Below are 23,327 nucleotides of genomic sequence, written 5' to 3'. Positions count from 1 at the left end.
TTTGCAGTAACAGGAATGTGTGTGTTTTTTGTTAATGTAATGTTTTTGTGTTTATATATCGAGTTTGCGTATTTACTGATTGTCTTCCCACATTTGTTTTGTCCCGTATTTAGCAAATGAGTGCTAAAATCTGTTTGGGAGTTGCATGTTAAGCAAGTGGAGCAAAGACAGTTGCATCCTAAAGGGCAAGCTAGCTAGGGCCGAGTGGGCTGTGTGAACGTTGTTTAAGCTTGCAAACGAGCCTTACTCGCTTCCTTTTGACTTGTCCCCTTTGCTTGGGGGGTTGTGGAGGGCTGGGCTCTAAAAACCTGTTACATGTACCAGATGGCTTTGTGACACGCTAAGCTGTTGTAGCTCGCTGTTGATGCACCCATGCTAAGTAGCCTGTGTTCTGCCAGCCTGGGCATTCCCAATGGAAAAGTACAGTAGAGATAATAATATAGCCAGATATGGCCACTAGGTAGCAGCCATGTTCACCTGGTAGAGCATTTCCCTGTCAGAGGAAGGCTGGCCCTAGTCACTGCAGTTCATGACCAATGAGCTCAGTGATCTGGCTGACGGAATACAAGAGAACATTACATTTAGTTTTTATTTGTGTCATTATATAAGTTCATTATTTTCATTTCCGTTTCAGTGTTAAGATCAAGATTATTTGCAGTGAATTGTGGTGCCAAATGAGTGTTTGTGTTGTTACAGAGTGATCATCTTCACTGTGGCCAGAATCTGGGTCTGATCACCTGTTTCGCTTGTTGAGGAATTGTGCCTTTCTGTAATTTTCCACAGGTAAGAGTTACAACTGTTCATATTATTGCCACACTAACTCACACGCACGCACACACTCGGGATACACACGTGCAGACACCCGCATGCACAGGTATACACACCCAAACATTTGTGCACTCAAGTGCGCATACTCTCATCCACACAGGTATACAAACGCACAAACACACACAGGCGCATACACATATACCCATACCATCAGTCACACTCTCACTCTCTTTCTCTCTCCTTTTCTCCCTATCTCTCTTTCCCTCTAGAATCACTGATCAGTGATTTTCTGTGGCTGAAAGTTTTAGTAGTGTTACGCTTGCGTTGGAAGGGCCTCAGGACGCTGGGTGCGGAGGTTCTGAGCTCATATCAGGAGCTCTCGGTGCCTGGAGACCACAGCATTGCAGCACAAATGCGAACCGCCAGACTTTCCATTTTCAGGGGAGAAAATGAATGAACAGACGTCAAACAATTTATGAAGGAAAAAATATAAATATTTTCATTCAGCAAAATGTTTCATGCTTTGTGCCCTGCAGTGGCTATGGGTCTGGAGTAGATAACCCGGCACTGCTGGCCGGTGTCAGAGGGCAGAGTTAATTAAAGCAGACAGTGCTCTTCTCTACCTTTCACTCAGGTTCACCAGCTGTTACAAGTTCTTGGTTAACACCCCCCCCCCCCCCCATTAGATTGAACAAAATCCCAGACACCCCCGAAAGCTTCTCTTCATTTGCCAGGTTAGCGGGTTAGCGGTGTGTGTGTGTGTGTGTGGTGTCACCCTAATGACCATGAATACATCAGACTGTTACCAAGGTTACGGCTGACCTGGTGAGGCAGCTTGTGTGAGCCGGAGGCCTTCATGCTCCTCTGGGCCTGTAAATGAATGAAAATGTCTACAGTTCTCTTTCATGTTTCCAGTCGTACCCCGGAACTTCCCCCTAGCATTGATCCCTTCCCAAAAAAATGTGAAGAATTCTTTTTACCTTTTTCGTCAACAAGGTGGACAATATTCAAATTCGCATTTCCTGTCCATTACAGAATGTAAACCTGACTATTCCGAAAAGACCCCCCCCCCCCCTTTTAGCTCGGTCTGTACTGATGGGCTCACTGATATTATTACAGGAACGAAGCACCCTTCACACAGTGCCTGCTCAATGCGGCTGTCTGCCCACAGCCTGTGGCTGATATCAGTGCATCACTACTGAGTGTCTCAGCCACTGCTGGAGAAGCCCTAGCTGGACCCAAACTCCCCAAATAATTTTACACCCATCTCCAAATTGCCTTTTTTATCCAAGGTTTTAGAAAAAGTTGTTGCTGAGCAATTGATCTTTTTTTAAAACGGAACTGGTCATTTTGGGAAATTTCTGTCTGGTTTTAGGGCACACCATAGTACGGAGACTGCTCTTCTTAAAGTAATGTTCTGCTTTTAGATGCTGATGCAGGAAGATCAGTTCTAGTTCCTTTAGATCTTAGTGCTGCTTCTGATACTGTTGGTCATGCTGTTTTATTGGAATGTCTTAATCAATGGGTGGGCATATCTGACTCTGATATAAATTGGTTTTGTTTTTATCTGCACACAGGACCTTTAGTGTAGCGATTGGTGACACAGGGTCATCTTGTGTTAAAATGACTTGTGGGATCTGCTTTAACCAGGCTAACTGCTTTAACCTGGCTAACCGCTTTAGCCTGGCTAACCACCTTAACCTGGCTAACCGCCTTAACCTGGCTTACTGCTTTAACCTGGCTTACTGCTTTAACCTGGCTAACCACTTTAGCCTGGCTAACAGCTTTAGCCTGGCTAACAGCTTTAACCTGGCTAACTGCTTTAGCCTGGCTAACAGCTTTAACCTGGCTAACTGCTTTAGCCTGGCTAACAGCTTTAACCTGGCTAACCGCTTTAGCCTGGCTAATCGCCTTAACCTGGCTAAACGCTTTAACCTGGCTAACCGCCTTAACCTGGCTAACCGCCTTAACCTTGCTAACCGCTTTAGCCTGGCTAACCGCCTTAACCTGGCTAACCTCCTTAACCTGGCTAACCGCTTTAGCCTGGCTAACCGCCTTAACCTGGCTAACCGCCTTAACCTTGCTAACCGCTTTAGCCTGGCTAACCGCCTTAACCTGGCTAACCGCTTTAGCCTGGCTAACCGCTTTAGCCTGGCTAACCGCTTTAACCTGGCTAACCGCTTTAACCTGGCTAACCGCCTTAACCTGGCTAACCGCTTTAGCCTGGCTAACCGCCTTAACCTGGCTAACCGCTTTAACCTGGCTAACCGCCTTAACCTGTCTAACTGCTTTAGCCTGGCTAACTGCCTTAACCTGGCTAACTGCTTTAGCCTGGCTAACCGCTTTAACCTGGCTAACTGCTTCAGCCTGGCTAACCGCCTTAACCTGGCTAACCGCTTTAGCCTGGCTAACCGCTTTAGCCTGGCTAACCGCCTTAACCTGCTTGGCTGCTTTAACCAGGCTAGCCACTTTAACTTAAGTATCTGTGAGAGCGGAGGAACAGGAGCAGTATCTGTAAGAGCAGAGGAACAGGAGCAGTATCTGAGAGTAGAGGAACAGGAGCAGTATCTGAGAGTAGAGGAACAAGAGCAATATTTGAGATTAGGGGAATAGGAGCAGTGTCTATAAGAGCAGAGGAACAGGAGCAGTATTTGTGATTAGGGGAACAGGAGCAGTATCTGAGAGCAGAGGAACAGGAGCAGTATTTGTGATTAGGGGAACAGGAGCAGTGTCTGTAAGAGCAGAGGAACAGGAGCAGTATTTGTGATTAGGGGAACAGGAGCAGCGTCTGTAAGAGCAGAGGAACAGGAGCAGTATTTGTGATTAGGGGAACAGGAGCAGCATCTGTAAGAGCAGAGGAACAGGAGCAGTATTAGTGATTAGGGGAACAGGAGCAGTGTCTGTAAGAGCAGAGGAACAGGAGCAGTATTTGAGATTTGAGGAACAGGAGCAGTATCTGAGAGCAGAGGAACAGGAGCAGTTTTTGTGATTAGGGGAACAGGAGCAGTGTCTGTAAGAGCAGAGGAACAGGAGCAGTATTTGTGATTAGGGGAACAGGAGCAGTATCTGAGAGCAGAGGAACAGGAACAGGAGCAGTGTCTGTAAGAGCAGAGAAACAGGAGCAGTATTTGTGAGTAGGGGAACAGGAGCAGTGTCTGTAAGAGCAGAGGAACAGGAGCAGTATTTGTGATTGGGGAACAGGAGCAGTGTCTGTAAGAGCAGAGAAACAGGAGCAGTATTTGAGATTAGGGGAACAGCACCTTACTGACCTACTTGGCAGCGTGCTGCTTCCTGTTTCAGGCCCGCCAAGCTTTAGGGGAAGCCTTTGGAGGCGCAAACATTCTCGCACACAGAAGCACATGGTTAGTTCCGCAGCGATTGTGTGTGCACACTGCATAGGTCTGTCACTTTTTACCTGAAGACCACGCTCCTCAGGCCACACCCTATGCTTTGGCTAACCACGTCTGGGAGAACTGTCTGTAACGTGTGTCTGCGTGCGTGCGTGTGCGTGTGTCTGTGTGTGTGTATGCGCGTGCGTGCTTGTGTCTGTGTCTACGTGTGCGTGCGCGTGCGTGCATGTGTCTGCGTGCGTGCGTGTGCGTGCGTGTGTGTGTGCGTGCATGTGTGTGTCTGCATGTGTGCGTGTGTCTGTGTCTGCGTGCGTGTGTGTGTCTGCATGCGTGCGTCTGTGTGTCTGCGTGCGTGCGTCTGTGTCTGCGTGCGTGCGTCTGTGTGTCTGCGTGCGTCTGTGTGTCTGTGTCTGCATGCGTGCGTGTGTCTGCATGCGTGCGTCTGTGTGTCTGCGTGCGTGCATCTGTGTGTCTGCGTGCGTGCATGTCTGTGTCTGCATGCGTGTGTGCGTGCGTGCCTGTGTGCGTGTGTCTCTGTCTGCGAGTGTGCGTGCTTGTCTGTCTGTGTGCGTGCGTGCGTCTGTGTGTCTGCGCGCGTGTTTGTGTCTGCATGCGTGTGTCTGTGTGTGTCTGTGTGCGTGCTCTGGAATTTTCCATCGGATAAATGAAGGCGGTTCGTTTGAACAGCACTGCGTCATGATGTCTCTCAGAAGGTATTTGTGGGGTCCATAGCAGCTCTTCGAGCGGTTAGTGAGGAGCCATATTATGCACACACACACCAGAGGTAATGGATGACTTCAGCTTTCCTGGCTACAGTGATCTGGGAGGGCGTCAGACCAGTGTTTAATTGGCTGGTGTCATTTGGGAGGGTGTATCACGGGCATGTGATTGGCTGCAGGTTGCTGGACTGGTCTGTGATTGGCTGCTCAGTAATGACAGAGTGGAGCAGGGAAGTAGGTCAGTGGGTCATCAGGGCACTGGGTTGTTGATGACATCACAGTTACACAATCTCTCCTGTTCACATGTTGTTCTCTCTCTCCCTCCTCCTTTCTCTTTCTATCACTCCTGTTCTTTTTCTCTATTTATATATATTGCTCTTTTTCTTTCATTTTATTTCCCATTTTCCCTTTCTTCTTCTCTCCTTTTTAAAAAAAGTTTCCATTTCTTCTTGTTCACCCTTTCTCTTTGCATCACTATTTTCTTCACTTGAGTTTCCTGCAGTCCAGGATATTTCCTGGCACACACACCTCTCTTCTCAACCTCAGGTAGTGCATACCCAGAGATGGTTCCAAGGTGCATCCAGTTTTGCATAAGTTTTTGATTGGCCCAGACTGTTTTTTATGTGTGATGAAGGATATTTCAGATATTTATGGAAGTTTGTCACAACCTGCAGGGTTTACATTGGCTGGTATCTGGAATTTACAGTGTGACTGGTATAGGAGCATTTACAGTGTGACGGGTATAGCGGCATTTACAGTGTGACTGGTATAGGGGATTTTACAGTGTGGCTCGTATAGGAGCATTTACAGTGTGACTGGTATAGGAGAATTTACAGTGTGACTGGTTATAGGGGATTTTACAGTGTGGCTCGTATAGGAGCATTTACAGTGTGACTAGTATAGGGGATTTTACAGTGTGGCTCGTATAGGAGCATTTACAGTGTGACTGGTATAGGAGAATTTACAGTGTGACTGGTTATAGGGGATTTTACAGTGTGACTGGTATAGGGGCATTTACAGTGTGACTGGTATAGGAGAATTTACAGTGTGACTGGTATAGGGGATTTTCAGTGTGACTGGTATAGGGGAATTTACAGTGTGGCTCGTATAGGAGCATTTACAGTGTGATTGGTATAGGGGCATTTACAGTGTGACTGGTATAGGGGATTTTACAGTGTGGCTCGTATAGGAGCTTTTACAGTGTGACTAGTATAGGGGGATTGTAGGTGTGGTCTCGGACAGGAGCGCTGATTGGCTGTGTGTTTATTTGTAGGTGTGGTCTCGGACAGGAGCGCGGATTGGCTGTGTGTTTATTTGTAGGTGTGGTCTCGGACAGGAGCGCTGATTGGCTGACATGTGGCACCTTCACACCCGGACCCGGAGGAAACCAGAGCACCACGTGGGCTTCCGATAACCCGGATCCTGATTGGCTCGTCTCGCACTGAGACCCTGCCCCTCCCCGTACTCCAAGGTCTCAGCCCAACGGCCTCCACAAAAACAGCAGTCTGCTCCACCCACAACCCAGGACAGCAGCAGGACAGTATCAGATCAGAACGCATCACACACAGCAGCAGGACAGTATTGGATCAGAACCCAACACACACACAGCAGCAGGACAGTATCAGACCAGAACCCAGCATAGACAGAACAGTATCAGATCAGAACCCAACACACACACAGCAGCAGGACAGTATTGGATCAGAACCCAACATGTGGGCTGTATTGCGTACAGTGAGTGTGTATTTGAGGCATGCAGGTTCTGTTTCTCCTCTCAGGACGGATCACAGATGTCTACCTCACGTTTAAAGGGAAAACAAGCTGCACCGCGACCCTGAACAAGCTACATCATGACCTCCAGCATAGACCGGTAAGAGCCTGCCACACTCAGCCTTGCGCATGCATGCCACACAGATCTAATCTAATCTTGATAGAGCCCCCTGCTGCCTAGGCTGTGTCGTTACAGCTCCCTGTGTTTCGCCTTCAAAATATTTTTGTGAAATGAATGTAGAGGCCAGAGCGGTGTGCGGTAATGTGTAGCCTGTCATTTCACAGATGATCAGTTTATGCTCCATTGCGCTGCCTCTGGAACAATCTGCCTGCTTGTCTTCATCTCGCCTAGTCCATCAACACCTCAAACTGGGGTTACCTTCCATCAACACCTCAAGCTGGGGTTACCTTCCATCAACACCTCCAAACTGGGGTTACCTTCCCTCAACACCTCCAATCTGGGGTTACCTTCCATCAACACCTCAAACTGGGGTTACCTTCCCTCAACACCTCCAAACTGGGGTTACCTTCCCCCTCAGCACCTCCAAACTGGGGTTACCTTCCCTCAACACCTCAAACTGGGGTTACCTTCCCTCAACACCTCAAACTGGGGTTACCTTCCCTCAACACCTCCAAACTGGGGTTACCTTCCCTCAACACCTCACCACTGGGGTTACCTTCCTTCAACACCTCAAACTGGGATTACCTTCCCTCAACACCTCAATCTGGGGTTACCTTCCCTCAACACCTCCAAACTGGGGTTACCTTCCATCAACACCTCAAACTGGGGTTACCTTCCCTCAACACCTCAAACTGGGGTTACCTTCCCTCAACACCTCAAACTGGGGTTACCTTCCCTCAACACCTCAAACTGGGGTTACCTTCCCTCAACACCTCACCACTGGGGTTTTACCAATGGTTCCTCATCAACACCTCAAACTGGGGTTACCTTCCCTCAACACTCAATGGTTACCTTCTCAAACTCACTGGGTTACCTTCCTCAACACCTCAAACTGGGATTACCTTCCATCAACACCTCAACTGGGTTACCTTCCATCAACACCTCAAACTGGGGTTACCTTCCTCAACACCTCAAACTGGGATTACCTTCCTCAACCTCCAACTGGATACCTTCCTCAACCTCAAACTGGGGTTACCTTCCCTCAACACCTCACCACTGGGGTTACCTTCCCTCAACACCTCAAACTGGGGTTACCTTCCCTCAACACCTCAAACTGGGGTTACCTTCCCTCAACACCTCACCACTGGGGTTACCTGTGTCAGAGAGACATGGCTTCATTTTGACAGACCTGATCAAAAGAAGCTGCATCACCCAAAGCATTCCAGTTTGGTTTATGTGTTTCTCTGCTCTTCACCACAGAAATGTTTTTGTTTCTGAGAGTTTTAAGAATTTAGTGAATTTGACACTTAGCTTGTGAACAGGTGAGAAGCCCTTTTGCTGTAACAAACTGTTCAGTCTATTGATGGAGCGACATGGGTCTGTTTGATGGGGAAATAAAATGTTGACAACACTGTTACGGTATGTCACTGTCTAGTGAATTTTTTCTGGACTTTTGTTAAGCTGTGTGCCATAATTACTTAAACACAAGTTTACTGCTACGTCCTGTTCTAATCTCAGAGCTGGGCTTAATGGCACAGACCCCTCTGCTTACTATCTGCCCCCCCCCCCAGTCTCATCCGAGACCATCTGAGACGCTACCAATACCCTCCAGCTAAGAATGTTAGCTTCATGATAACGGAAAGTTCACGTTTCCTTTTGCCTAAAGCAGAATTACAGAAAACATTTAATAAAACTCATTTTTTTAAATTATTTTTATTAGTGAATATGAACATGCTCTTAGTATTTTTGTATCTAATGGATACATGTCAAATGACTTTTAATTAAAAATAAATAAAATAAAGCTGTAGCTGCAGTTGACATCTTTGCAACATTTGTGCTGTTCCACGGAAATAACCAAAGCTGTTAGCTACATGTTCATATGTATGTTTGTCACCAGGATGGCATGCATTACAGTGACGATGTGTATGTTTGTAACTGGGATGGTGTGTGTGTGTGCGTTAGTGATGATGTGTATGTATGGAACTGTGATGGTGTGTGTGTGCGTTAGTGATGATGTGTATGTATGTAACTGGGATGGTGTGCGTGCGTGCGTTAGTGATGATGTGTGTGTATGTAACTGGGATGGTGCGTGTGTGCATTAGTGATGATGTGTATGTATGGAACTGTGATGGTGTGTGTGCACGTTAGTGATGATGTGTATGTATGGAACTGTGATGGTGTGTGTGCCTGTATTAGTGATGATATGTATTTGTGTTTCAGGGATGACAGCAGCATTTTTGATGGGTTGATGGAAGAAGATGAGAAGGACAAAGCCAAACGGTGAGGCCTGAAAAGATCTCGGGTCACTGGCCCCATAGGGCTGCACGTCTGATTGGTTAGCTGCCAAAATGAAGGGACTGTGTTTGAGTGGTGACAGGTGGTGTGGGGACTGTGTTTGAGTGGTGACCGGTGGTGTGGGGACTGTGTTTGAGTGGTGACCGGTGGTGTGGGGACTGTGATTGAGTGGTGACCGGTGGTGTGGGGACTGTGTTTGAGTGGTGACCGGTGGTGTGGGGACTGTGTTTGAGTGGTGACCGGTGGTGTGGGGACTGTGTTTGAGTGGTGACCGGTGGTGTGTGTCCCACAGAGTGTCCCGGAATAAGTCTGAGAAAAAGAGGAGAGACCAGTTCAATGTGCTCATCAAGGAACTGGGAACCATGTTGCCAGGCAACACACGCAAGATGGACAAGTCCACCATCCTGCAGAAGAGCATTGATTTCCTGCGTAAGCATAAAGGTAAAGCCACACCCCCACCATCAGCCAATCACAAGCTCCCTGCCGCAATCCTGCTCTCAGCCAATTACATGGTCCTTACCATGTCCACACCTTAGGTAAAGCTAACTCAGGGAATGCTTTGACTAAATAAAGAGATAAGGCTGTTTAACATTCTGTGCGCCTGTGTGTGTGTCACTCTCTCCCTCTCTCTTTCTCCCTCCCTCCCTCTCTCTCCTTCTCTCTCTGTTCGTATCTCTGTCCTCTCTCCCTCCCTCCCTTTCTCCTCTCTCTCTCCCTCTCTCTCTCCGTATATGTCTCTCTCTTCATATATCTCTCTTGCAGAAATTGCAGCGCAGTCTGAGTCGAGTGAAATCAGACAGGACTGGAAGCCTCCGTTCCTTAGCAACGAGGAGTTCACACAGCTGATGCTGGAGGTATGTGTGGCCACAATGTGACACATCCTGCTGTCTTAGCCAATCACACGCATGTCAGCCTGCATGTGTTTATTACCCTGCTGGTCTCAGCCAATCACATGCATGTCAGCCTGCGTGTGTTTATTACCCTGCTGGTCTCAGCCAATCACACGCATGTCAGCCTGCATGTGTTTATTACCCTGCTGGTCTCAGCCAATCACACGCATGTCAGCCTGCGTATGTTTATTACCCTGCTGGTCTCAGCCAATCACACGCATTTCCTCTTTTTCCTACAGGCTCTGGACGGTTTCTTCCTGGCAATAATGACTGACGGGAATATAATCTACGTCTCTGAGAGTGTTACATCCTTATTGGAACACTTACCTGTGAGTGTGTGAGTGTGTGAGTGTGTGTGTGTGTGTGTGGGGAGGTGTGCATGCATGCTTATGTGTGTGTGCATTGCTCATGTGTGAGTCAGTCACTAGTAGCCATCATCAGTCAGTTGAGTGAGATTTTGTCCATCCGTGTGTCAGTCACCTTTCAGTCGTTCTCTGTTTTGCGTCTGCGTGTTTTGCAGTCGGACCTGGTGGACCAGAACCTGCTGAACTTCCTGCCTTTGGGGGAACACTCTGAGGTGTATAAAGTCCTCTCTACACAGATGCTGGAGGGGGAGACCCTAACCCCTGAGTATCTGAAGAGTAAGTACACTAACTCTGCTCACCTCACCCTGAGTATCTGAAGAGTAAGTACATTAACTCTGCTCACCCTGAGTATCTGTAGAGTAATTACACTAACTCTGCTCACCTCACCCTGAGTATCTGTAGAGTAAGTACATTAACTCTGCTCACCCTGAGTAAGTGTGGAGCAGTGCCCTCAGCTTGCTGGTTGTTTTACAGCGAAAAACCAGCTGGAGTTCTGCTGCCACATGCTGCGTGGGACGATCGATCCCAAAGAGCCGCCCGTGTACGAGTACGTCAAATTCATCGGGAATTTCAAATCCCTCAACAAGGGTGAGAACGACGTCCTGTGTTACACACCACACTTACACACACACCACAGACACACATAGCACGCACACACACCTTACACACCACACTTACAAACACACCACAGACACACATAGCACGCACACTCACACGCACACGGAGCCCGACCCCTGCAGGTGGGAGGGTGAACTGCGGGTTGTGAGCAGGTCTCTGGTCTCTTCCCCCTCAGTGTCCAGCTCTACACGGAACGGGCTGGAGGGCGTGATCCAGCGCTCCCTGCGCCCCGCCTTCGAGGATCGCGTCTGCTTCATAGCCACGGTCCGACTCGCCAAACCGCAGTTCATTAAGGTGCGTCTGCCCGTCCAGCACCTGTGCAGGTGAACTGCTCCTGTACAGCACGCCAGCAGCCTGACTCAATCTCACAACAATCAGACCATTTTAAGGAATGTTCTGCTGGTGATGCTACCTTTAGTGCTAACTGACTGGTTCTGTTGGTGATGCTAACTGACTCTGGTTCTGCTGGTGATGCTAACTAGTGCTAACTGACTCTGGTTCTGATGGTGATGCTAACTGACTCTGGTTCTGCTGGTGATGCTAACTGACCCTGGTTCTGCTGGTGATGCTAACTCTAGTGCTAACTGACTGCTTCTGATGGTGATGCTAACTCTAACTCTGGTTCTGCAGGAGATGTGTACAGTAGAGGAGCCTAATGAAGAATTCACCTCCAGGCACAGTTTAGAGTGGAAGTTTCTCTTTCTAGACCACAGGTATGGTATGCGCGTGTGTGCGTGTGTGCGTGTGTGTGCACACGCACAGCACTTCTGTTGGAATGTCGCAGATGTTTTTTTTAAGAAATGTTCTGGGATGTGAATAATTGTGTTGTATTTTCGCTCAGGGCTCCCCCTATAATTGGCTACCTGCCTTTTGAGGTTCTGGGCACGTCAGGCTACGATTACTACCATGTGGATGACCTGGAGACTCTAGCCAAATGTCACGAACACTGTGAGTGACCCGCCCATCTGCTGGATCTGTCCCATTGCGTTTGATGTGTAATGCGCCTATAACGTGTTTGCAGTGGTGCAGGGCGTGCGTGTGTGTGTGTAATGCCTGTGTAATGTGTGCTCTCCGCAGTGATGCAGTATGGGAAGGGGAAGTCCTGTTACTACAGGTTCCTGACCAAAGGCCAGCAGTGGATCTGGCTGCAGACGCACTACTACATCACGTATCACCAGTGGAACTCTCGCCCCGAGTTCATCGTCTGCACCCACACTGTCGTCAGGTAAACGCTGAGACCATCCTCATCCTGCCGGCACTGAAGCCTTCTTCATCTCTCTCCCCTCCCTCCCTCTCTCTCTTACTCTATCCCCCCTCACTCTCTTGCTCTCTGCCCTCTCCATTTCTCTTCATCCTCGCTCACTTATCTCTCTCTGATGTGTTGATTGGTTCACAGGGCTGGGTGTTGATTGGTTAGCAGGGTTGGTCATGGGTTGGTTTACAGGGCTGGGTGTTGATTGGTTCACAGGGCTGGGTGTTGATTGCTTATCAGGGCTGGGTGTTGATTGGTTAGCAGGGTTGGTCATGGGTTGGTTTACAGGGCTGGGTGTTGATTGGTTCACAGAGCTGGGTGTTGATTGCTTATCAGGGCTGGGTGTTGATTGGTTCACAGGGCTGGGTGTTGGTTGGTTAGCAGGGGTGGGTGTTGGTTGGTTAGCAGGGCTGGGTGTTTGGATCACAGGGCTGGGTGTTGATTGATTAACAGGGCTGGGTGTTGGTTGGTTAGCAGGCCTCGGTGCTGATTGGTTCACAGGGCTGGGTGTTGATTGGCTGGTTTTTCTCTTTTCAGTTATGCGGAGGTGCGGGCGGAGCAGCGCAGAGAGCTGGGCATTGAGGAGTCTCCCCCCGAAACTGCTGCGGATAAGGTGCAGTGACTCATTCTCCCTGCGCAGTGACTCATTCTCTCTGTGCAGTGACTCATTCTCCCAGCTGTGTGCTCAGTGACTCATTCTCCCAGCTGAGTGCTCAGTGACTCATTCTCTCTGTGCAGTGACTCATTCTCCCAGCTGTGTGCTCAGTGACTCATTCTCCCAACTGTGTGCTCAATGACTCATTCTCCCAGCTGTGTGCTCAGTGACTCATTTTCTCTGTGCAGTGACTCATTCTCCCAGCTGGTGTCGTGCTCCAAGTGCTACTCATTCTCCACTGGCTAGTGACTATGTGCAGTGACTCATTCTCCCAGCTGGGTGCTCAGTGACTCATTCTCCCAACTGTGTGCCCAATGACTCATTCTCCCAGCTGTGTGCTCAGTGACTCATTCTCTCTGTGCAGTGACTCATTCTCCCAGCTGTGTGCTCAATGACTCATTTTCCCAGCTGTGTGCTCAGTGACTCATTTTCCCAGCTGTGTGCTCAGTGACTCATTCTCTCTGTACAGTGACTCATTCTCCCAGATGAGTGCTCAGTGACTCATTCTCCCAGCTGTGTGCTCAGTGACTCTTCTCTCCCCAGCAGAGTCAGGACTCGGGCTCCGAGTCCCAACTCAACACCTCCAGCCTGAAGGAGGCGCTGGAGCACTTTGATCACAGCCGCACCCCCTCCGCCTCCTCTCGAAGCTCCAGGAAGTCCTCCTCCCACACGGCGGTGTCCGATCCTGCCTGTGCGTATCTCCCATTTCCACCCCCCACCCCCAACCCCACTTGTAGCTGTACCTACCCCCAATCCTACCCGTACACACCCCTTAACCTTACCCGTACACATCCCCTAACCTTACCTGTACACACCCCCTGATCTTACCTGTGCAATGTACAAGTGAATGCTAATGTACAGGTGTGTGTTGATGTGTGTTGTGCAGGCGAGTGTATAGTGTGTGTTAATGTGCAGGTGTGTGTTGTTGTGCAGGCGAGTGTATAGTGTGTGTTAATGTGCAGGTGTGTGTTGTGCAGGCGAGTGTGTAGTGTGTGATAATGTGCAGGTGTGTGTTGTTGTGCAGGTGTGTATTGATGTTCTGTTTGGCTCCTACCTCAGCTACGCAGACCAAACTCCTGACTGACCAGAGCACGCCGCCACGCCAGTCCCTCTCCGCCGTAGAGATGAGCTCCCAGCGCCGCTCGTCCGTCAGCAGCCAGGTTACACACTATACGCTACACACTGTATCAGCTATACACTATACACACTATACACTACACACTGTATCAACTATACACTACACGGTCTATACACTACACACTGTATCAACTATACACTACACTACACACTGTATCAACTATACACTACACAGACTCTACAATACATACTGTATCAACTATACACTACACACACTATTCACTACACACTGTATCAACTATGCACTACACACACTACACTACGCACTGTATCAACTATACACTACAGAGTCTATACACTACACACTCTATACACTACACACTGTGTACTATGCACTACACACTGTATCTGCTATACACACTATCAACTATACACTACACACTATACACTACACGCTGTACTATGCACTACACACTATCTACTATACACTACACACAGTGTACACTACACACTATCAACTATACACTACACAGTCTATACACTACACACTGTATCAACTATACACTACAGTCTATACACTACACACTGTGTCAACTATACACTACACACTACTATACACTACACACTGTATCTACTATACACCACACACTGTACACTACACGCTGTACTATGCACTACACACTATCTACTATAAACTACACACACTGTACACTACACACTGTATCAACTATACACTACACAGTCTATACACTACACACTGTGTACTGTACACTACACACTGTATCTCCTATACACTACACACCGATACACTACGTACTATCTACTATACACTACACACTCTGTATCTAATATACACTACACACTGTATACAATAATATTCACTGTTTACTATACACTATGCACTACTATACACAACGCACTGTATACTATGCAGTACGCACTACTACACACCATGCACTGTATACTATACAGTACGCACTACTATACACCACGCACTGTATACTATGCACTACACACTACTATACACCATGCACTGTAGACTATGCCGTACACACTACTATACACCATGCACAGTATACTATGCCGTACACTCTACTATACATCACGCACTATATACTATGCACTACACACTACTATACACCGTGCACTGTATACTATGCGGGACACACTACTATACATCAAGCACAGTATACTATGCACTACATAGTACTATACACCACACACTGTATACTATGCACTACACACTACTATACACCACGCACTGTATACTATGCACTACACACTATTATACACCACGCACTGTATACCATGCACTAATGCATGACACACTACTATACACCACGCACTGTATACTATGCCCTATACACTACTACTATGCACACTGGAAATTACATGACTCCTTTGTAAGATTTTCCCTCCCGTTTCCTGTATGTACTGTACAGCAGTCTATGAGCTCCCAGAACACCAGTCAGAACCTGGCCCAGCCCATGATCACCCAGCCACAACCCCAGCAACAGGTGCAGCCCAGTGTGCAGGTTAGCCCCATAATCATGATTATTGCAGTAATGTCTGTTAGTGTTCATTACTGTGTTACATTATTGTGGGTGTTTACTATTCTGGGTGTTCATTACCGCAGTGCTGTAGTTTACTGTGGTAGACACTGTCTCCTGGCTGTAGTATACTGTGGTAGACACTGTCTCCTGGCTGTAGTATACTGTGGTAGACACTGTCTCCTGGCTGTAGTATACTGTAGTACATGCTGTCTGTGTTGCAGTTCTCTGCGCAGCTTGGCGCCATGCAGCACCTAAAGGAGCAGCTAGAGCAGCGCACACGCATGATTGAGGCCAACATCCAGCGGCAGCAGGAGGAGCTGCGCAAGATCCAGGAGCAGCTGCAGATGGTGCAGGGCCAGGGTCTGCATGTGAGTTACTGCCCCCTACTGCCCCCAATACTCCCCTTCTGCCACCAGTACTCCCCTACTGCCCCCCTCTGCCCCCACTACTCCCCTTCTGCCCCCTTACTTCCCCCATGTATCTATTGCTATAATTACTCTGTTGCTGGGTCTGTTGTATGGCAGATAGCTGATCTCTGTGGCGCTGGGTTCTGTTGTGGAATGGGGGAGTATAGCTGATCTCTGTGGCGCTGGGTTCTGTTGTGGAATGGGGGAGTATAGCTGATCTCTGTGGCGCTGGGTTCTGTTGTGGAATGGGGGAGTATAGCTGATCTCTGTGGCGCTGGGTTCTGTTGTGGAATGGGGGAGTATAGCTGATCTCAGTGGCGCTGGGTTCTGTTGTGGAATGGGGGAGTATAGCTGATCTCTGTGGCGCTGGGTTCTGTTGTGGAATGGGGGAGTATAGCTGATCTCTGTGGCGCTGGGTTCTGTTGTGGAATGGGGGAGTATAGCTGATCTCGTGGCCTGGGTTCTGTTGTGGAATGGGGGAGTATAGCTGATCTCTGTGGTGCTGGGTTCTGTTGTGGAATGGGGGGAGAATAGCTGATCTCTGTGGCGCTGGGTTCTGTTGTGGAATGGGGGGAGTATAGCTGATCTCTGTGGCGCTGGGTTCTGTTGTGGAATGGGGGGAGTATAGCTGATCTCTGTGGCGCTGGGTTCTGTTGTGGAATGGGGGGAGTATAGCTGATCTCTGTGGCGCTGGGTTCTGTTGTGGAATGCGGAGTGGAGGTCTCCAGCAGTGCACTTTCGGAATGGTGATGACAGTCATGTTGCCGTGGTGATGGATTGGTTCCTCACGCTATGTGCCATGTTTTCAGATGTTCCCCCAGCAGACAGGCGGGACCCTGAGTTTAGGATCCACCCTCACCCAGGGTGGGGCCCTCACCATGCAGGGTGGGGTGCTCCCTGCTGCCCCCCTCCAGACTGGCCTGGCGTCTGCTCATGTTGTCCAGCAACAGCAAGCTCTGCCCCCCCAGCAGCAGGCTGCAGCCCAGCAACAGCAGGCCACGCCCCAGAACCTCCTACGTGAGCAGAGCTCCTCCCACACACAGGTATGGCATATGACATACTCGTGCGCACCCACATAGACACTCACACAGACACATGCACATGTACTGGCCAGCAAGAAGTAAGTGTTCATAGACCTAAATACTAGAGGCAGAATAATGCAAATTTGCATTTTACTTATTTGGTCTCAACAGTGAGCTGCTGTGCTTTTATGTGCTGTGTTGAACAGCAAGAAGTATTATTCACCCATGAGATTATTAGCCTGTTATTAGCCCACGGGGTCATTAGCTTGTTATTAGTCCATGAGATTATTAGCCTGTTATTAGCCCACGGGGTCATTAGCTTGTTATTAGTCCATGAGATTATTAGCCTGTTATTAGCCCATGAGATTATTAGCCTGTTATTAGCCCACGGGGTCATTAGCTTGTTATTAGTCCATGAGATTATTAGCCTGTTATTAGCCCATGAGATTATTAGCCTGTTATTAGCCCACGGGGTCATTAGCTTGTTATTAGTCCATGAGATTATTAGCCTGTTATTAGCCCATGGGATTATTAGCCTGTTATTAGCCCACGGGGTCATTAGCTTGTTATTAGTCCATGAGATTATTAGCCTGTTATTAGCCCATGAGATTATTAGCCTGTTATTAGCCCAGGGGGTCATTAGCTTGTTATTAGTCCATGAGATTATTAGCCTGTTATTAGCCCATGAGATTATTAGCCTGTTATTAGCCCACGGGGTCATTAGCTTGTTATTAGTCCATGAGATTATTAGCCTGTTATTAGCCCATGAGATTATTAGCCTGTTATTAGCCCACGGGTCATTAGCTTGTTATTAGTCCATGAGATTATTAGCCTGTTATTAGCCCATGAGATTATTAGCCTGTTATTAGCCCATGGGGTCATTAGCTTGTTATTAGTCCATGAGATTATTAGCCTGTTATTAGCCCACGGGGTCATTAGCTTGTTATTAGTCCATGAGATTATTAGCCTGTTATTAGCCCACGGGGTCATTAGCTTGTTATTAGTCCATGAGATTATTAGCCTGTTATTAGCCCATGAGATTATTAGCCTGTTATTAGCCCATGAGATTATTAGCCTGTTATTAGCCCACGGGGTCATTAGCTTGTTATTAGTCCATGAGATTATTAGCCTGTTATTAGCCCATGAGATTATTAGCCTGTTATTAGCCCACGGGGTCATTAGCTTGTTATTAGTCCATGAGATTATTAGCCTGTTATTAGCCCACGGGGTCATTAGCTTGTTATTAGTCCATGAGATTATTAGCCTGTTATTAGCCCATGAGATTATTAGCCTGTTATTAGCCCACGGGGTCATTAGCTTGTTATTAGTCCATGAGATTATTAGCCTGTTATTAGCCCACGGGGTCATTAGCTTGTTATTAGTCCATGAGATTATTAGCCTGTTATTAGCCCATGAGATTATTAGCCTGTTATTAGCCCATGGGGTCATTAGCTTGTTATTAGTCCATGAGATTATTAGCCTGTTATTAGCCCACGGGGTCATTAGCTTGTTATTAGTCCATGAGATTATTAGCCTGTTATTAGCCCACGGGGTCATTAGCTTGTTATTAGTCCATGAGATTATTAGCCTGTTATTAGCCCATGGGGTCATTAGCTTGTTATTAGTCCATGAGATTATTAGCCTGTTATTAGCCCACGGGGTCATTAGCTTGTTATTAGTCCATGAGATTATTAGCCTGTTATTAGCCCACGGGGTCATTAGCCTGTTATTAGCCCATGAGATTATTAGCCTGTTATGAACCCATGAGATTATTTTTTAATTGTTTTTTTACCATAATTCATCCAGTTTTGCAAGGCATATGAATATTTGTATATTTTGTCTTTTAGTAAAAACAAATTTCAAATTTCAATAAAGGTTTGAATATCCCCCCCCCTGTCTCTCCCCCCCCCCCCCCCCAGTCCCAGCGTTCCTCTGGCTCTCTCCCAGCCTCGCTCTATAACACCATGATGATCTCTCCGCCGGGCTCTGCCAGCGTGGTCCAGATCGCCACCAGCCTGGCACAGAGCAGCACCCAGAGTGGGGCGGTGGCCACCTTTACCCAGGACCGACAGATCCGGTACCTGTGCCTGCTCAGTCCACCTGTGCCCGCTAAGTCCACCTGTGCCCACACTGTCCACCTGCGCCTGCACTGTCCATGTGCCCGCGCTGTCCACCTGTGCCCACACTGTCCACTTGTGCCCGCTCAGTCCACCTGCGCCCACACTGTCCACCTGTGCCCACGCTGTCCACCTGTGCCTGCTCAATCTGCCTGTACCCCTATATTTACCTGTACCCCCTTAATCTGCCTACACCAGATTAAGTCTGTAAATCTGGCGCTAGCCCTAATCATGCTTATTCATATCCCCTAATTATGCTCCATCAGCTTATTCATATCCCCTAATTATGCTCCATCAGCTTATTCATATCCCCTAATTATGCTCCATCAGCTTATTCATATCCCCTAATTATGCCCCATCAGCTTATTCATATCCCCTAATTATGCTCCATCAGCTTATTCATATCCCCTAATTATGCTCCATCAGCTTATTCATATCCCCTAATTATGCTCCATCAGCTTATTCATATTCTCCCCTCTCTCTGCCCCCTCCCTCTCTGCCCCCCCCGCCCCCCTCCCTCTCCCTGTCCCCCCCTCTCTCTCTCTGTCCCCCCCCCTCCCTCTCTCTGTACCCCACCGCCCCCCCCCTCTCTGTCCCCCCCGTCCCCCAGTTTCCCGGGAGGGCAGCCGCTGCTGACCAAGCTGGTGACGGCTCCGATGGCATGTGGGGCAGTGATGGTGCCCACCACCATGTTCATGGGTCAGGTGGTGACTGCGTACAACGCCTTCGCACCGCAGCCTGGCGGCACGCAGACCATCAGCATCGGCCCGCCCCCGCAGCCTGCGCAGCCGCAGCCGCAGAACGCCGTCGCGCAGACGGGGCCTGCGCAGGCCCAGATCACGCAGCAGACGCAGCAGTTCCTCCAGGTGACCACCTCCCATACTCTGGGCTGCTTGTTGCCCCATCGAGCTGCCAGCCACAGTCGGCACTGGCACGGCCAAATTCCCTCGCCCATGTATCACAGCAAGATACCTCAGCCAAGTGAGGCAAACAGTGGCCCATGCACTGTTTTTATATTTATATTTATATATTTATGAAATATTTATTTTTCATAACAAAATAATTTCATTTGACTGCATGTCTTCATTAGTGACATGATTTGTAGGAAGTGGAGGTATGCAGGAGAATGTACAGTCCGATCATTCAGCTGTGTGTCCAGCACTGGATTTATCTTACAGCAGCAAAGCACAGTAAAGCATTTTTTCCTGGGATGTGTCTGCAGCTGCAGTACATGGCTCGTAAATAACATGGCTAATGAACTAATAGCAAGAATTGGCACTATATCCAGAAACACGTCTGTCCTCTTTCTTCTCCTAATATAAACCCTGCTCGCACTCCTGGAACAAGCAGCGGGACTAGTGGCAGTTTTCTCAACTAGCAGCTGGGTAATCCAGTAGTTTAATCGTAGTGAAGTTGCGAGAAGCTAGCAGCTGGAGCAGTGGCCGATTCCACAGAGGAGCAGTAACACATGGCCATCCAGTGTACCAGGCTCTACAGCAGGTCACCTCGTATTGTGGTGGCTGTTTGGTTTGTAGCTGCATTCTTTTTGTTCTGCTCACACTCCACCTTTATTAAAGCATCTGTGTTTATTTTTGGGTGGGGGGATGTTCCACATCATCAGCCAAAGATAATGCAAATTAACTCAGGCTTCAATTCAAATGTGCTTAAATTCCTTCCTGGAGTTCCTGTGCTTAAATTTGTGAATTTTTGTGCTTAAGTTCCTACATAGGAACATGACTCTGTATTGACCTTGTGTGTGAATGTGTCTGTGACTCTGTTGACTGAATGTGTGTGTGTGTGTGTGTGTGTGTGTGAATGTCTGCCTCTCTCAGGCCCCTCGCCTGCTGCAGGGTAACCAGTCTACGCAGCTGATCCTGCAGGCTGCATTTCCTCTGCACCAGCAGAGCAGCTTCACTCCAGCGCCACAGCAACAGCAACAACAACAACAACAGCAGCAGCAGCAGCAGCAGCAGCAGCAACAGCAGCAACAACAGCAACTCTCCACTCACAGGACTGACAGCCTGTCAGACCGCTCCAACACACAGCCCCAGTAACCAATCAGATGCATGGACTGAGTCAAACCCAGCCGTGAGGGGGAGGGGCATGAAATGCAGTATTGGGACTGTACCTCTGGCCACTCCTGTCCCAGGTGCTGCTCACTGTGGGGGGCGGGGGGGCAGGGGGATGCTGGCTGTTTGCACTGATAGAAGAAGGAACTGCCATGCATCACAGGGACACAACTCATCACCATGGCAACAGTACTGAACTTCTCACCACGGTAATGGTGGAGAACTCTTCACCATGGTAACGTACAGTGCTCTTTTGACATGGCAACCAGAGAAGCAGCACTCATTTTCCCTTTCCTCTCCATGTTTCATTTTGCCCATCTAATTGTCATCCTCACATAGGCTGCACATTTGGAACAGCTGTTATAGGGAGGCTGTGCAGCTGAAACAGCTGTTAGAGCGAGGCTGTGCAGCTGGAAAGGCTGTTAGAGAAGGGCTACACATCTGGAACAGCTGTTATAGAAGGGCTACACATCTGGAACAGCTGTTAGAGAGAGGCTGTGCAGCCGGTACAGCTGTTAGAGAGAGGCTGTGCAGCTGGAACAGCTGTTAGAGAAGGACTGTGCAGCTGGAACAGCTGTTTGAGAGCGGCTGTGCAGCTGGAACAGCTGTTAGAGAAGGACTGTGCAGCTGGAACAGCTGTTTGAGAGCGGCTGTGCAGCTGGAACAGCTGTTAGAGAGCGGCTGTGCAGCCGGAACAGCTGTTAGAGAAGGACTGTGCAGCTGAAACAGCTGTTAGAGAGAGGCTGTGCAGCCGGAACAGCTGTTAGAGAGAGGGCTGTGCAGCTGGAACAGCTGTTAGAGAAGGACTGCACATCTGGAACAGCTATTAGAGAAGGACTGTGCAGCTGGAACAGCTGTTAGAGGAGGGCTGTGCAGCCGGAACAGCTGTTAGAGAGAGGCTGTGCAGCTGGAAAGGCTGTTAGAGAAGGACTGCACATCTGGAACAGCTATTAGAGAAGGACTGTGCAGCCGGAACAGCTGTTAGAGAGAGGCTGTGCAGCCGGAACAGCTGTTAGAGGAGGGCTGTGCAGCTGGAAAGGCTGTTAGAGAGAGGGCTGTGCAGCTGGAACAGCTGTTAGAGAAGGACTGCACATCTGGAACAGCTATTAGAGAAGGACTGTGCAGCTGGAACAGCTGTTAGAGGAGGGCTGTGCAGCCGGAACAGCTGTTAGAGAGAGGCTGTGCAGCCGGAACAGCTGTTAGAGGAGGGCTGTGCAGCTGGAAAGGCTGTTAGAGAGAAGCTGGAACATCTGGAACAGCTGTTAGAGGCTGGAACAGCTCTGCTGGAGAAGGCCAAATGACAGAGCTGGTTGTGTTCATGTCAGATAATTATGGGTCAGGAAATACTTTTAAGAATGTCATGTGGATTCTGCGTTATTGTACAGACACCTGTAAAATAATATGTAAATATCTGGACAAAAGGAAAGAGAACTAATATTTTATATGATGCATGGAAAGTGTAATCTGTTATTTGCAGCTTTTTTGTAGTATTCTGAGGAAAAAACTAAAACGCTAAAATACTACGGTTAATATTTTCATGGACCTTTCCGTAAGACGTGTTCACCTGTACTGCAGTCAGCTGCATGTTGTGTCACAGTTTGTTTAATGGAGTGATTTGTGTTTTAGTAAAATTCTTGTCATGGATTTCAGAAAAAAACATATTTTTAAGAAACTTTGTTTTAAAATGTGTTCCAAAGAAACACAAAAAAGTAAAATGTAAAACTATAAACTTAAATGTGACAAAGTCAGATTTTAAAAATGTAAATAAAATGAGTAGAAGGCTTTGCATGCTAATATAGATTTATGGTAAAAACATCACTTGAAGTGCAGTGTTTTTAAGCGAAGTAGTCGTTCATCACTTTTTAACATTACCCTCATGCTTCATAACCGATGACTTAAGAATTCATTAATATTCATGAATTCAAGAAATTCATGAACGCGTGATACTCATCGCGTGATGCTCGTCCAGAAGAGGATTATCTCCTGCATGTTTTCCAGCTTTCACCATCAGCTGTGAGAGTTTAATGAAGCTTTATTGAAGCATTATTGAGGGAATGGTTAACTAGTGTAGAAGACTACATAATGCTAAATGGCAGTGCACCTCAAGTAGTCTCTGAATTTGAGTGCCAAGTCTTTAGGCTTTTAGTTTTAAGTATCTGAAAGTTTATAGCAGTCTTGATATTTTCAAGTAAAATGACCCCAAGAACAGAGTGTTATATTAAAATTAGTTTAAAATTTTAATGAGTACCTTGAAATATTAAACAATATAATCTCTTTATTAA

General features: G+C 48.0%; 1 protein-coding gene across 8 annotated transcripts in view; it reads left to right on the top strand.

Annotated features, from left to right (window-relative positions):
* clocka (clock circadian regulator a) overlaps positions 1–23,327 on the top strand; it is a 30,227-nt gene extending 6,900 nt beyond the window's left edge. For 2 of the 8 annotated variants that reach the window (XM_064333980.1, XM_064333983.1), the window contains exons 2-23: positions 697–783; positions 6,158–6,308; positions 6,613–6,704; positions 8,946–9,005; positions 9,313–9,461; positions 9,783–9,874; positions 10,150–10,239; positions 10,431–10,551; positions 10,750–10,863; positions 11,069–11,187; positions 11,524–11,606; positions 11,735–11,841; positions 11,971–12,118; positions 12,683–12,758; positions 13,344–13,491; positions 13,860–13,960; positions 15,320–15,412; positions 15,652–15,798; positions 16,647–16,880; positions 18,779–18,936; positions 19,587–19,842; positions 20,809–23,327. In XM_064333980.1, coding sequence (XP_064190050.1) covers positions 6,685–6,704; positions 8,946–9,005; positions 9,313–9,461; positions 9,783–9,874; positions 10,150–10,239; positions 10,431–10,551; positions 10,750–10,863; positions 11,069–11,187; positions 11,524–11,606; positions 11,735–11,841; positions 11,971–12,118; positions 12,683–12,758; positions 13,344–13,491; positions 13,860–13,960; positions 15,320–15,412; positions 15,652–15,798; positions 16,647–16,880; positions 18,779–18,936; positions 19,587–19,842; positions 20,809–21,030 — 2,538 coding nt within the window. In that variant the 5' untranslated portion in view covers positions 697–783; positions 6,158–6,308; positions 6,613–6,684 and the 3' untranslated portion in view covers positions 21,031–23,327. Of the gene's footprint in view, positions 1–696; positions 784–6,063; positions 6,309–6,612; positions 6,705–8,945; positions 9,006–9,312; positions 9,462–9,782; positions 9,875–10,149; positions 10,240–10,430; positions 10,552–10,749; positions 10,864–11,068; positions 11,188–11,523; positions 11,607–11,734; positions 11,842–11,970; positions 12,119–12,682; positions 12,759–13,343; positions 13,492–13,859; positions 13,961–15,319; positions 15,413–15,651; positions 15,799–16,646; positions 16,881–18,778; positions 18,937–19,586; positions 19,843–20,808 lie in introns of all 8 variants that reach the window. The other 6 variants (XM_064333978.1, XM_064333981.1, XM_064333979.1 and 3 more) reach the window with 4 other exon arrangements.

This window comes from Anguilla rostrata, chromosome 4 (assembly GCF_018555375.3).
Source record: "Anguilla rostrata isolate EN2019 chromosome 4, ASM1855537v3, whole genome shotgun sequence".
NCBI lineage: Eukaryota > Metazoa > Chordata > Actinopteri > Anguilliformes > Anguillidae > Anguilla > Anguilla rostrata.
Note: the sequence above shows the minus strand (reverse complement) of the source record. Positions and strands in the feature narration are given on the sequence as shown.